Source organism: Pseudochaenichthys georgianus, chromosome 21, assembly GCF_902827115.2.
Source record: "Pseudochaenichthys georgianus chromosome 21, fPseGeo1.2, whole genome shotgun sequence".
Classification (NCBI taxonomy): Eukaryota; Metazoa; Chordata; class Actinopteri; order Perciformes; family Channichthyidae; genus Pseudochaenichthys; species Pseudochaenichthys georgianus.
This window is the reverse complement of record NC_047523.1, coordinates 12,131,125-12,146,926: the sequence shown is the minus strand read 5'-3', so window position 1 is coordinate 12,146,926 and position 15,802 is coordinate 12,131,125. Positions and strand designations below refer to the sequence as shown.

Below are 15,802 nucleotides of genomic sequence, written 5' to 3'. Positions count from 1 at the left end.
ATTACTCATCACTTACTAAAAACACAGCTCCCGTTAACTGTTTGTCTCATATCTCACTCGTTAAAAGGCTCTTTCATTTATGTCAAAGATGTCCATAAACCAGGCTAGATCAAATATGAGGAAGCCTTTTTTAAATAATACATTTATAAAGCACCTGGCGATTTTTTGAGAATGCCGACATGTAAATTCACTTATTGGATCATTTCTGATGTTGTGTTTTCAGGTTGTTTTTGCATTGCATTTTATTGCTTTGTTGATTTAAGTTCAAGGGTAGTTTTGAAACTTTTGTTCCTGGCCCCGATCCAGGATCAGTTCCAGTAGATCACACATTTGAATATTTTGGATGATTGTAAATGTTCTGTTGTCTAACTGACTAATCAGTGACGAATGATTGCCTGGCAGCAGTTTTACAGTTATTAATGCTGTGAACGTTTATTGTTCTAAGCAACAATTATCATTCTGGAATCTGAATCAGTCAGATTAGCCGTCACAGAATATATATTTGGCAAATAACAGGGAGATGTTAACAGAGGATTTGACTGGAATAGAAATCAAGAAAAAAAACATTGTTTAAACAAAATGAAACTGACTTGTTTAAGTGCAAACATATTTAAAGGTGGGGTAGGTAAGTTTGAGAAACCGGCTCGAGATCGCTAGAATTTGAAAATACACAACCGGAGAAAATCTGCCACTTCCTGATAGAGCCCCTCCTCCAACACACACAAACGCGCACATGACCAATGAGGGCACGAGATAAGTTTGTGCCCCGATGGAAGGCTGACAGGCAGGCAGGCCATCCAATCCGTTTAGCCGGGCCGGCTAAACGGATTGGATGTACTTTTTACAGTATTACGGCTTCTACAGATGACATATTTTTATGGATTTTTTGTCAAAGCACTTCAGATATTCATTGCTATCGGGATGTTAAGAGCATTCCATGGAATATAACAAAAAGTGTATCTCGAGCCGGTTTCTGAAACTTACCTACCCCACCTTTAACTCCAAAACAGTTAGTTGAACCTGTCATTCCAGTAATGTGTGTAATCCTTTCCATCAACGGCAACAGGAGAATACCTCGGCCCAGCAGCGCCCGCCCCGCCCCGCCCCGAGTCAAGAAACAGGAGAGTTACTCTGAAGTGACCCCAGCTGAGAGGTGACTGAATCACAAATACTCGCTTATGTCACAAGTCCCATTTCAAAATCCTCCTGTTCGATGTGTGTCCACATGGCGCCTTTTCTGGTAGAAACGCCGTATCACCGCTGTCGTGTGACAGACTACCATTGCCCCCTTGGATTTTATTATCTGTTTTGCTACTATATATCTGTTAAAATTCTTGCTCTCACACTTGTCTGAATAAGCCTCAGCACTCGGTCTGACAGCTGTAGAGCGAGGAGGATTCCACATACAAAGATAAAAGTAACAACACCCTCCGGCAGCAACATCAAGGGTCCAACCGGTCTACTTGCTCCAACAAATGAACTTTCTGGTCTGTCTTTTCGTACTCTCTATCTTACAAACAGTCAAAAACAAGCTTCTCCACACATTTCAAACCGTGCAGTCGCTGGCGCTTTTTCTGAAAAAGATGCCACACAATAAAGGCAGTATGCTTACTGTTAGAAAAATATCACTCGCCACCGTCTTGATCTTCAATATCAGGATACATGTATTTATTATCCTTGCAAGAATGGAAGTAGTCATCACTGCGTGGGACAAATAGTTCCCCGAACAGTGTCCTTCACATGCTTATATACAAGAGAGGGAGTGACAGTCACAAGATGCAGAATACCGGTTGAAAGCAGTATTCAATGTTTAGTTCAGATTAGCTCAGGCCTGCGTAAACAATAAACATGACAGTCATATGTCTATCTCCATAGAGGCTGAATTATCATGTTAATCTATTAGGGCTGTGCATCTTCACTGGTCTCACGATTCGATTACGATTATCCTGTCTTCGATTCGATATCCCGATTCATACCAATGCGTTGCATCCTCAATTTTCTATATTACTGCACATGGCTTATTTTTCATCAATGCATACATGCAGTAAATACATATGAACTCTCTTTTTATTATTTAGCAAGTGCTTCAGAAATCAATAACATAAATGTCTTGACATTAATTTCTAAACCAAAATTAATCAATTGTATAGGCCAAGCCTCCCTATATCTGTGTGTGAAGTTGTTCCATCCTCAAAAACAAAAAACTAATGCTTCTGCAGTCGAGCTGCAGCTTCTACGGCCTTCTGTTAAAAAAAGGACACTGAATGACCTGAATGTGGCAACACACACAGTCTCTGAACACAGCAGACAACAGGAGCATTTACAACAGCATATAAAAACAAAAATACTTCTTGTGGGTGCACACTCACATTCTCTGTCTTGCTGTTACATTAATACCATGAATGTTTGAGATTAAGTTAGCTTCATCATCTCAATCAGTGATTAAGTGAACAATAACGTTTCTATCGGGTCACTATCAGCCTGTCACTCATTATTTTCAGGGCGGGGTTTGGAGGAACAGAGGAGACGGTGATCGCGGAAGCTTTTTTCCTCCTGCCTTCACAAACTTTACACACGTATATATCGTCTGAAAATAGGAAGAGGACATTCATACTTTGCAATCCAAGACTTCATTAAATCCACCAAAAACCTGACATGATTGTAACGCGAGTATTTTTGAAAAACATAAATCCCCGTGTCTTTGAGCCGCAGCGACACGGAGTGATTCGGAGCGGGTCCTTCTGCTGCTGGTTCTGGACTGGTGTTCTTGTGTTGGTGGAGAAAGCAGACTGCTCCGTGTTTGGTGTTGCTGTGCCGCTGTCACGTCTGTTCCCTGATCTCTGCGTCACCGACCGATTTGATATTAAGGTGACAGAAAAAAAAACGTTATTTTAAAGCCGCGGCCGGAAAATCAGGAAGCAACGTTACTACGCTATAATCGATTATGTTCTGTCACTGCATCGATGCAGATTCGTCCGCATCGCGATGCATCGTAGAAACGATTAATTTCAACACCCCTAATAGCTATCATATGCCTAAAACAGTGTGTCCTGACGATCTTCTAGGTAATCATACATCCGGTTACGTACACAGGGTAGGGCCTTTGTTATCATGTGCTACTTTGTTATCATGTGCTACTCATATATTAGAAGACTACATTCAGTATTTTCCCAACAGTTACTGTGAGCAGCTGTGTGTCAGCTATTAATACATTTAGCTTTAGTCCTGTGTCAAATGCAAATGTAGTCTTGTCGTACTCAGATAAACTGTTTTAGTCAATACAAACATTTGATATACTCACAGTTATGGTTTAAGGACTTGCCATTGTCTCATCTTAGTGAACATATGTATTCAAAGTTTCCCTTAATGAAATGTAAACTGGTAAAAACAGTCTTGTCCAGAATAGCAGGAGACACGTATCACACACTTAATGAAGATGATGTGTGTAACTGTAATGGATGGAGCAGGTAGAACAACATGTCTTTGTCTATCTTCCAGGCTGTCCAGTGCCAAGCCCTCAGCGCCAGTCATCCTGGATGGGAAGAGGGAGTCTGAGGATGAGGAGGATGAAGATGAGCAATTTCTCGTGGAGGAGGCGATCCCCCCGCCTCCAGATGCTTCTGATATGGATGTGGTTAGTGACTTAAACAGTACATTGGATACAAACACATTGGATTGCAGTAGACCCTCGTTAAACACAAGCTTTTTTCTCATGTTTCTTTTTCTGCGATGTGTTACCCTTGCACTAAGACAGTCACAGTTGGTCTGTGTCAGTGTGTTTCTATGGTAACATCGAATTTTGAGATTTTCCAGCTATTGTCTCTTTGGTTGTTGACTGAGCCCAATTATGCTTTTGGTGTTTTCTCTTACCTGTAGTTTGTTTTATATAAGTTATTACTGTATGCATGTACATGGTGTGCAAAGGCTAAACACCCCAAAGTTCCCTCCAGAGGGACAGAAAGTCTACGTAACACTCACACTTCTATTGGCTAGTTCTCCAACACATTGTACTTGATATGTTAAGGGGAGGGACTTCTTTAGGCGGTTGACTAATCACAACAGAGCCAAGCAGTTAACCAATCGGAGCAGACGGGGCTCTGGTTTCAGACAGAGGGTGAAAGGAGGTGCTGCAGCAGCTGATTACTTACTGAATTCTTCTTTTCTATTTTAGGGGTCTGCACAAGAACTCGACAGTGAAGACAAACATGGTACGAGGCCTTGTTCGTTTTTTTCCTTTTTGTTCAGTTTATGTTAAAAGATTAAATAATGCCACATTTTCTCCTGATTTTAAGGAAACACATCTTTCCTTGTTCCTCATGTTGCTTCTCTCACTGTAGGTGGCCTTGTGAAAAAGATCCTTGAGACCAAAAAAGACTATGAAGTGTCCCCATCCTCCCCCAAAGCTAAAGAACAGGTATGTGCAAATGGTGAAGTTGTTTTTTGCTTCTCCACTAGAGGGCGGTATCAGCCTAGTTTTCTTAAACTCCCCCTTATCCATGATTCAAATGTCAACCTCCGCATCTCTTCCATCAGCCATTCTTTATTCAAGCTTTTCTCTCCCGGGCAAATGTTTTCGCCGCAGTGAAGGACCCAGCGCAACACTGGTTATTATCAAAGGAAAGATATAAACAAATGGAGCGGAGAGGTGTAATTGCACCCCCTTGCAACCACAAAAATGTCCCCGTCAGTGAGGCTGAAGGGCTAATAACCAGACAAGCGAGCCTGGCCTCTAACAGACCACACACACCATTTGTACACACATCAAGATGTCTGGAGCTAAATTAGCTTGCTTTCTATGGGTTGCACAATATCTTATCGTTGTTGTGTTTTTATTACAGACTTCTCTGTTGTGCGTACAGATTGAGAGGAAAAGCTTTTAGAGCTATCGTGTTCTGACTAATTACACTCCTTCCCTTGTGTGTGAACTGCGGTTATTCCAGAACATTTTCTTCTGTATTTTGTCCCTTAAAGTCCTCCATCAAATCTCCAATATTGACTTTAAGTTCCATGTAAAGTTCCGTCTTTCTTCTCTCCATCTCTTTGAGTTTGTCTCCATATTAGACACTTTTCACCATCTTCTCCGAGGTGACGAATTCCTGCTGTCTCTCTCGCATTCCCCTCCGTCAGCTTGTTAATCACCCGTAGAGAAACGGGCGTCTTTCTTCGTTATTTGGAGTGTGAATCGGTGTGAAGCTTACAGTTTGGTCTGTAGTCCACGCTGTCTGCTTTGGGTGGTCCTCTTCACTGAAGCATACTCTCCCAGCAATCCCTTTCCTCGCTGACCACCCTGACTCTGATGGATGTTTTTGCCTGCCACTCTTGCAAAAAAAAAAAGCCCCCGATCCATCTCATCCCTCGTAACTCACACCTGAAAAACTGCAAAAGCTTGGCAGGAATTTGAACGCCCAGCATTTCTCTGCCCACCTCGACACTTTTATCTGTATGAAATTACCAAATGCATACACAGACATGCAAAACATCCCAAAAAAACTGAGCTCTTTGTGTAACACAAGCTTGTTTCCTAATTTCCCTAATGGAGGGTCCTCAGTATCCTGTAATGGTCTGCTTCTTCTAACAGGTATGTCTGCACATAGGAACTGAGGCCGGCCCTCCATCATTATTGGCCTTGCCTCGTCAGCTGTATAAAGAACTATAATGACTTCCTTCCTGACATGAAAGGGTGGAGAAGGTCAGCCTAATGGAGTCATGTTTTTTTCTTTTCTTCTTGTAATCACGGTAAAAACACGCAGGGTTAAAAAATGTAAATATTAAGCTTCCTCATTCTATGCGGTATGACGGGTTTGAAATTTCAGCCGCCGCTATTCGGTTTCTCAAATGTTCAAAACACTGAGTCACATAGCACCCTGATTTAAGATCGGACATCATGGCCTTAAGACCGCTTGGTCTATACTTCAAAAAACCCCATGTTATTACCCTATTTTACTTCATACTTCATATCTGAATTAATGTAGCTATTGTTACAGCCACTGCCTAGCTGCCCCATTACTGTCCTCATGTAAATAAAGAGGAACTCTTAAACAGTCAAGTGATTGTATTTTGCCATGTCCCACCACAGTGTGTGTGACTGAAGAATCTGCTGTATATTTATGGGGATGCCCTTCCTCATGACCCCTAGCGCTATTGTATATTATTCCAAGATAGTTCTCTTTTTTATTTAGACAGAATCTGCCCCTTGCAGCAGCTGCGTTTTCATAAGAATTGTTGTGTACTCTGTTCCCCCTCCTTTTCTTTACCCCGTCAAATTAGCCTTGATGAAGGTTTGTAATGTATAAATAAACCCTGTGGCATACAAATGGGTGGCTGTTGAGTGAGAGTCACGAAGGAGAAGGGCCAGAATACTCTCTGCAGGATTGTCAAGAAAATAAATACTCCTCTCTGCAGACCTCTGTGTCTTTATAAACATCCAGCGTTTTTTGTGGAAACGCAAGGAAATGACCCTGTGGCATTCCATTAGTCATATTACTTTTGTAGAGGTCATATTGACTTGGAAGAGGAATGTATGAGGACCTGAAGCACTCGCATGTGTTATCAGACTTTGACTTTCTGATCAGAAGTCATATCTTCCAACTCTTCAAATTGGCTCTCCATGAGAATGTTTAAATGATGAGCCACCTTTTTTTTAAATCACAATGTCCATTTCTAGTTTCAGTTTTTCCACGGACGTTTTCTTTACTTCACCCCGTAGCCCAGGGTGGGTGATCTCAGTTGTCTCCCCAAGGGGCTACGTTGACCTTGCAACAACATCCTGTAACCTTAGTGGCCGTAAGCTTTTCTCCTCACCTCACTGACTCCTAGCTATTTTTATGATCTCGCCAGACCTTTCAATGGGCTTCTATGAAAAATGGCGAGGAAGCCCATAAGCAATGCCCAGAGGCATTTCTCGCTCTACGATTCGCTCCCTGGCTCACCTCTCAGATCTTCTACAGAAACGCAAAGTTAAAACCAGTGGGATGTTTGTTCAAACTGTCAGCAGTAACCAAAAGGATTGTTCCCAGAAGCTTTAAAGTTGTTGCATATAGTATTCTATTATCCATGGGTCTTGAAAATATAATTGTTAAAGGTGATGATGTTTCGGGTCTTCTGGATTGGGTGTATCTGTCCAATCAGTCAGCTGCTAGTTTGCATGCAACTGGACTCTTTAGTAATTGTGCTTGTGTATAACATGATGCTCAAGGACTTTGCGATGTAAAAGGAACTTAGACCAAGTTGATGCCAAGAAATTGTCAGGTCACAAAATATTGCATACTGTCTTTCCGGGGTCCATACAAGATGCATTTAGGACACAGTTAACTCACATTTTATCAGCACATCATGAGGAAGCACCCTATTTATTTTCTGACAAAGCAATATTATGTACAACACATTCGGCAGAAGGAAAGCTTGTTAGCATTAACTGTTATTAACAGCTGGTATTTCCATAGAGTTGCTTTAAGGTGCAATCATGCTTCAGTGAAAATGGATTGGGCAAAGGTAAACTATAATGTTATTATAGGGTATTCAAACCTTATAATACAAAATAACAGTATGCTATGCAAACGACAGGGTGCATGCTGAAGTACATCTGAGATTTTTAATTGTTACTGACATCAGAATTTCTAGTATCATGACTTCCCTATTTTATATCGTCATTTGCTACCAACTCTCCTCTCCTGTTAACCATCAGGTAGTAGATCAGTGAGGCAAACACAAACTGTACCTGTCTGGTAAAAGCCACATCTTGGCGTTTGTCATGGCTCAGAAACTGAACATCCAAAGAAAAGTCAGATCTCATTTTGAACGTGAATAAATCCTGTTTCGGTTATCTTTGCGACCGTCTTGATTGTAAGAAGCTGGGGGGGCAATTCAGTGAGATGAAATTCTTCTTTATTTGGTAACAACTAAAAGTTGAACTTACATTGACTCAACCTGATCGTGGGCAGAGCAGCTCTATCAAGAGGTTTGCACATTTGTCTCTCGTCCCCCTCTTCTGTCCAGGGTGAAGTTGATTAACGCATGAAATGAAGCTTCTCTCCTTTATGATGGAAGCTAATCTCAACTAGCGTCTAAATGATTGTTTTCTCAGCTAACGATACCCTAGAGGTTTCCCCACTGCTGACAGGCTTTATGCATGCACCCCATTTTTCTTGTCAAAGGAGACTGAAGAATGTCTTCCTCTTGACTCAGAACATCTCTAAGCAGTCCATAAATCACATATTCACACGCATTTCCTAATTAAGCTGATTAGGCATGTGATGACTGGGTGAATTCCACACTGCACTGTACCATGCACTGTTATGATATGTCTATGAGAATTTTGTTCTGTCAAGCACAGTTTGTTGCTAAATAAAGATTACACCTCGAGCACTTTGCCGTCAAACAACACAAATGCAAACAGGATTAAATTAATCATGTGTATTGAGTCCTAAACTTGGGAATGAGTAAGCATATAAGCACTTCCGGACTCCCTTGTCCCAAGGTCAAAGGTTATTTTTGGTAAGATGCCTAAAATAAGGTCTATGGTTAACACGAACTTACAAGATTTTTACACTTTGTTCTACGTCATAACATATTTCTGTAAATACCTGACTCGTGAATGTTTAAAGCTTGTATGTGTCTTCAGAAGGCGGATGCTAACAAGTGACTAAATAAAATGACTAAACATCATAACTAGGGATGTTCCGATCGCCAATCTTGGGGCCGATCGCCGGAATCAGTATCAGCCGATACCGATCCGATCAAGTGGGCGGGGCCTATGGGGATCTTCCATTTAAAGTGATGTTTAAAACTCACTTAATGGGGCTCATTCACTGGAGCTTCCACAAACAACAACCAACATAATTATTACGTTCAAATGAAGTACATTATTCAAGTTTACATTAACTTTGGATAATAACACGGGAGAAATTAGCAGAAGCGCTCTCTTTTCCTCTCTCCCTCTCCTGACAGCCTGTCAGTATCTCATGCAGCTCACTGATCCAGTAATGAATGAGTGACCCTACAGTGAAGAATAAATATATTTATAACTAGTTTAGCTTGTTCCAGAGGTAGATAAAATAGCTAAGTATGTTAGGTCTAACTCTTACGGAGCGTCCACACTACAGCTCCAAAAATAGCTTGGAGCTGGGCGTGTCTGGAGCTTGGGGATTTTATTCAAGCAACACGGCCAACAACCAATCACATGAATCTCCCGCCCCCGACATACAAAGCAAAAACCCCCGGGGATTTTATGCGAGCAATATATATATATAAACTCCCCAAACAGGCGAAAACCTACCAGTTTCCCCCACTGTCTCTGCCACCTCCCTCCATGCCTGGTTCCTCCGGTTTGTATCCCGGTAGGTGAAGAGGGTCTGGTCATACAAAACCGGGTGATTCGCTACGGCGATAGTTAGTTTCTCCTCCGACTTTTTTTGAAATATAGAAATTAACGGCGGGATATCTCTCCCAGCTTAGACGCGGTTTGATTGGCTAGCGCTTCAGCTGTCAGATTTTGGGAAACGGGATTTGATTGGCTGGCGCTGGCTACTCCGGCGTCCAGGCGACCACAAGTTGAACAATGTTCAACTTCTGGGACGCCTGAGACGCCTCGCTCTGCTACCCCACAATTCAGTTCGGCGAAAAAGCGCGGCTACGTGACGTCACCCCATTGAAAGTGAATGGGCAGCTTGGAGCTTTCGACGCTGTCGACGCTGTAGTGTAGACGGGCCGTTAGTGCGTGTGTTGCTCCGCTCACCGGTCCGTCACAGTGGGCGGAGCTGCAGGATTTCTGCTTCACACACGTTGCATACCGCTATTTTATTGTAATTTTGTTTTGCCGTGCACAGAGAAAAGTGTCATGTATTTTACGTCATAATTTTACGTCATGCGATCGGCTCTCGCAATCGGCATTTTTAGAGAGCACCGATCGGCAGAGAGTGAGTATCGGCCGATACTATATCAATCGGCGGCCGATCGATCGGAGCATCCCTAATCATAACGCCAAACAAGAGATGACCGTTAGCTTAACATTGTTGAAGTGAAGTCGTGCGACCGTCATATTTGGAGATTAACCTGATGAACAAAATGTGAAAGTATCATAAACGTCTTTGCCACAGATCTTATTTTCCTGCGATAATCCAATGGAAAAATCCCATTAGTTTGTCGAGGAGCTCATTTTGATGCTGATTTCTGGACTGGATTACTGCACCACTATCATGTAGACATTTGTTTGTAGCCTTTATTTAAACGGGTGAAAGCCCCTTGAGATTAAAAGATCTCTTTTTCAAGGGTGACCTGCAGGACATTAGTAAAAAACAATCTACCTCTCCTACTTATTCCACCTGCTCTTTCTATGTGCAACCTTGGCCGTTGCCTGGGGCTTCATCACTGTCTGAGATAATGGGAAAACCTTCCTCCTCTCTCACCTCCAACTCCTCTGCGGTCACCCCGTCTAAATATTGTTCTGTGATCCGGGTGAGAAGAAACAAAACTAGGAGCACACGGGTCTCGTAGCCCCCCGACAGGGACCTCCATAAAGCTGTGATTTATATCCACCTGGACAGAGTGCACAACGAGCAGGAGTCATGTTTTCACGCCAACATTTTTTATTTTCCAACAGAAGAAAGGAAGGGGGTGAGGGGCGAAGAAGCAAATGGACGACAAAACAGAAAGAAGCCATGGGTCCTGTCTGGACCAAACCGCAGCCAGGCAGGCCGAATGAGCCGTGGAGTGTTTGTCTAGCTGCAGGGTTCACCCCAGTGGAAAGCCACCCACCTTGTTAGGGGACCGCCGGGCCGAGGCGTTTCAACCCTCACACTTTCGAAACCACCGCAAACACGTAACAAAGAGCGCGGCTGTCAGAAATGTTGTTTCGTGTAAAGACATCATGGCAAGCAGTGGCGTTTGATGTCATCCCTACAGTGTGGTCCTTTCTAGTCAAGTTTTCTAAAATTCGAATTACTCACCTTGACTTGTTTTATGAGATGGCTTGATAAGGCCACTGCTGACGTGCTAGCTATGCTAAGCACATGTGACAGATGTGTGTGTTGACGAGGAAGCTGTCATATAGTTTGCACACTGTCACAATTTTGATTCCGTGCTACCCCATGAAGGCAGGTGCTCCCATCTGTGTAGCATAAATTGGACCGAGAGTTGAACTTGAAAGGGGCCATAAGTGTAGTAGTTGTTACTCAATACTGTAGTAAAATAACCCCACTGCCAAAGCCTGTTACTAAAATAAACAAGAGCGGAGAGGCTGTGTGTGTGTCCACTGTATACCTCGCGTGTGTGTGTGGCTTTGGGGTTGCAATACTGAGTGCTCTTGCAAATACACACACACACACACACACACACACACACACACACACACACACACACACACACACACACACACACACACACACACACACACACACACACACACACACACACCACACACACACACACACACACAGAAAGGCCTTGCGAAGCCCAGCTGAGCAAACATCCTTGGATTTGCTCCCTAGCCAAGGGAGGTCCCTCCCTGATACCTTCCCCTCCTTTACGCCATCGAGTATAATTTGGATATGGTGAACCCCCTCCAACCGCACACCATACACAGGAGGCCTTCATCAACCAGCTCCCCCCTCACCCCAAACTTTGGCCAACACAATTCAGCCGTACGTTTGATCTTTATATATACAGCTAGGTTGGTAGAATTCCTGCCTAACATTTTTAGCCTTGAAATCCTAAACCACTAAATGCCGCCTTGCTCTGGTTCTGGGCATTTGAGACCTTTTGCTGGCAAAGGTAGAATTCCTAAAGAGGGTTTATTATGTTTTGGTCTAGGGACACACAAGTGATTTTTGTGTATGTTCATACAGCTGTTTGATTCAGCGTCTAGTTTAAACCATGCCCATTTAATGAAAACATTTGTTTCTATGACTGCTGGTACAATTGAATTAACTGTTCCATGTTTGCTTATTTTTCCTTTTTTATTTATCTATTTTTTTTTTCCGTTACTTATTTGGATTCACATAATATCTATATAGCAGTTTGCACAATTAACAGTTCAATATATACAGGGACCCAAAAACACAAAACATTATAAAGATATTGCTTTCACTTTTTCAAAGCTTCCTCAATTTGGTTTTCCCGAAGCCTCAACTATTTTGTTTCCAAACTGAATTTGTATTTCAGTTGTATCAAGTTGTTGATTAAATATTCACTTTGCCTTTATTTTTGTTCTACTTTTCCACAAGCTGTATCCACACGGTTTAGACATAAAACAAAAATATGAAAGGACAACAAAAAAAGTTATAATAAAAAAGTTACAATGCTCCCTGAGATTTATTTAATGCCCATATATTTCCTTAGCTGACCGCCCCAGAAATCTCTTCCCCTAATCCTCACCTATTGTTTTTCTATCATCTCCTCTTCCAGAACGTGGTGTCTGAAGCAGCGCGGAAGAAAGAGCGGGACATCGTGTCGCGTGAGATCGAGCGGCTGCGCACCTCCATCCAGACGGTGTGCCGCAGCACTCTGCCTCTGGGGAAGATCATGGACTACATACAGGAGGACATGGACGCCATGCAGGCCGAGCTGCACACCTGGAGGCGGGAGAACAAAGAACACGCACAGGCCCTGCTGCAGGAGCAGAGGTGGGGGTGGCACAACACACTGGAAATATGATCTCAAACACAGCTTTATACTCACTGTATCATGCAAGGTGCTATCTTCATATTCATATAACTGATTTAAGTAATCAGTCAAGTTTAAACTTGCATATTCTCTAAGATTAGAAAGTCATACATTTGTGAGAAACTTTTGAAATCCTCTGTGATTGAATTCACACATTTAGGAGAAAATAAAGTTTTTGTCAATAAACCTCATCGCTTGACTTCAAATTAATTATCTTATGTTCTTGTACTTTTGAAACTTTAATTCAAAGCATTCCTGATATTGTTAATTTCTTGATTTTAAAACCTCAGAGAATATTCAAGGTTTTTATTTTTTGAATATTTCACTTCAATTTTCCCTTTTCTTATAACATTGATGTAATTATTCATCCCTCCTATGTTTGTGTGTTTATATCTGCTACAGAGCGACAGACAGAGCTGTGGAGCCCCTTAAGTCAGAACTAGTAGAGCTGGATCAGCTGATCAGAGAACAGCAGGACAAGATCTGTGCTGTGAGATCCAACATACTGAAGAATGAAGATAAGATTCAGAAGATGGTGACTGGAATCAACTTCTCCTCCAGAGCTTGAAGTGAGAAACAAGGTCCACTGAGTATAAACTCTCCTAAAGACGCACTGAAGATTAGGGACCAGTCTCATTCAGAATAATGGTAAGACCATTTTTCTCAGAGACGATGTGGAATGGGACCAAACACTGCACTTTTAAAGTTTTGTCAGAGATGGACCCGAGAAAATCAGACACCATATGTCAGATGTTAGATAATAAAAGCTACATATGATGGCATGGTGATCTGACTATCCTCACACGTGCGGTGACGGATCAAATAATAAAATGTTTTCCTGCTCTGCACTCGCATAACCACATCAGTTACTCCTTTTTTGTTATGGTGCCTTTGTGGAATGACCCAGTGCACAGTTGAGATTCAAAGGTTTGACTTCACAACAGCTACAGTGTAGTTCCACGGCTCCTCCAACAGGGCAACATACGGTACATTATACTTAAGACATATGAAGAAAGAAACAAGAAATAGGGCAAGAAAATACTGCAGATGACTTGGAATGACAAGGAAATTAGACCAAATAAATGTAATAATGCTGGGTGAGTTCATCAAATGCCCTATATACCCCCCAAAAATGAATGAACAAATAACATGAAAGTTTGCTGGACACTTGGCAGTCTCTGGACCTAATAAAAATAAACCCTATATTCTTGTTTTTATTTATTAACCAAGCATAAAATTGGGATTTAGCCACTGCTATACAAAAGAGAGGCAGTGTAATTGGAGATTAATTCCGGGTTATGAGCTCTTTCATTTGTAATTTTCCACGATCCCTAGTATTCTCGTCATATTCTTTTACTTCTAAACGTTTTGCTTCAAGCGTCCTCCCTGAAGCTACCCTTGCTAAAACAAAGATTGTATCTTCAAGTGCACCTTCAAGTCGCTTAGAAAGAGGTAGTAGTGTTAGAGTTCTTATTTCTTTCACTTTTACTTCTATTATTACACACCGACACACCGGCAAGACCAAGTGCTACCGAGGTGTCCCTGAGCAAGGCACCGTTCCCTACACTGCTCCCCGGGCGCTCTTCAAAATGGCAGCCCACTGCTCCTAACACTAGGATGGGTCAAATGCAGAGAAACAATTTCCCCACGGGGATTAATAAAGTATATCCAACTATCCAACACTCATTTAATGTACTTCCAGGAGACAGTAAGAATACATACATTCTCAAATAGGACAGCCGCCATCATGGAGGTCCCTCAGCCGTATGTGTACTGTAGGATTCGCCAAACTGTTTCTTTTTTGTGATGGAGACAGTGTTTGGTCGGATCACAACCTTTTGTGTGAACGTACAACTCTTTATAAAAATAATAATAATATTTTACTAGCTGCTTTTGTGACTCTTAAGAAACGTGCTTTGCATATGTAGCTAAATAAAAAAACAAGCAATACTAGGCTAAATATTGCAGTAGGTCAGATGGTAAGAAACCACTGTCCCAGTTCTTTTATTAAAATTCCAACATCAATAGCAGATTAGTCGGCCATGATTTCTTCCAAAGTGGCATACCTCACTTCCAATAAAAATGCAGTAACCTTATTAAAGTAATAGCACCAATATGATTGTACATATCTGTTATTACTTGCACAAGTGCAGCTCTGTAAGATTTACTGCAGATAGTGTTTACACACAAACAAAACATTATGAATGTAATCTTTTATTTTGAATAATGTGTTTTATAATGCTCTCTCTTTTCTGCACAAAGCTCCAAAACATCTTCCCAAACTCTGGTTTCCACTTCCAGCATAACAATGGATTACCAATAGGATAGATGGCAAATCTGAAAAAATGAAACTGCATTGTTTCAGTGTGTTAATCTTATATTATCACTAGGAGAATTCCAAAGTTAAAATCTACCTTCATTTAGTCTGATTGTATTCTGTTTTCATATCAGTATTTATTTAGTCAATAATGTACTGTACCAACAGAAGGCCCTTTGAGGCAAGTGAGAACAAAATAGTCCAATCTATTTTTCAATCTTTTTTAGGACTGAAAAGTGGTTTTAAAAAGCTGTCAACGTTACTTTTTTATCTGTGTAAACAGTTGGAATCAACAAGTGTTTGTTTTTGTAATAATAATAAGGTACATTTACCTTACAGAATTGCTACCTAAGAAAACAACATGTCTGTAATATATCATAATTTGCTTACACACACTTGTTTCTAGAGTGCCGACAGAAATTTGAACTTTTAGAAAAATAATCCTGACAAAAAAAAAGTCATCAGCTACCTATTTTTCCACCCACCTCTTCCACCTGAGGTTATCTTTTAGGGACTTAGAGGATAGAGCTATTTAAATCTTACTCAAAATATTGTTAACCAGAATGTTTCGTTTGTCACTTGCCTTTCAGGGCTTCCATACATCAAAAGTCAAATATAAAGATATCACAAAGACAAAAGTTGTTGAAAAGTCAAAACCTGCGTGTCTATATGTTTTGTATTAAAAGACAATGTAGACTGGAAGTACTTGTATCATATCCTCTGTTTCTCTTAATAACTGTACATTATGTATATGTCGAGATTGTATCATAGTTCAAAATATTATATAATTTTGTAGTGGAGTGAAATAAATGGTTACATTTCAATAAA

At 41.3% G+C, this 15,802-nt stretch overlaps 1 protein-coding gene across 1 annotated transcript in view; it reads left to right on the top strand.

Annotated features, from left to right (window-relative positions):
- Positions 1-15,802, top strand: part of traf3ip1 (TNF receptor-associated factor 3 interacting protein 1) — a 30,297-nt gene extending 14,495 nt beyond the window's left edge. Inside the window, exons 11-16 of the mRNA XM_034110171.2 lie at positions 1,067-1,153; positions 3,499-3,634; positions 4,172-4,208; positions 4,338-4,414; positions 12,400-12,617; positions 13,060-15,802. Of these exons, the coding sequence (XP_033966062.1) occupies positions 1,067-1,153; positions 3,499-3,634; positions 4,172-4,208; positions 4,338-4,414; positions 12,400-12,617; positions 13,060-13,225 (721 nt within the window). The 3' untranslated portion in view covers positions 13,226-15,802. The remainder of the gene's footprint in view (positions 1-1,066; positions 1,154-3,498; positions 3,635-4,171; positions 4,209-4,337; positions 4,415-12,399; positions 12,618-13,059) is intronic.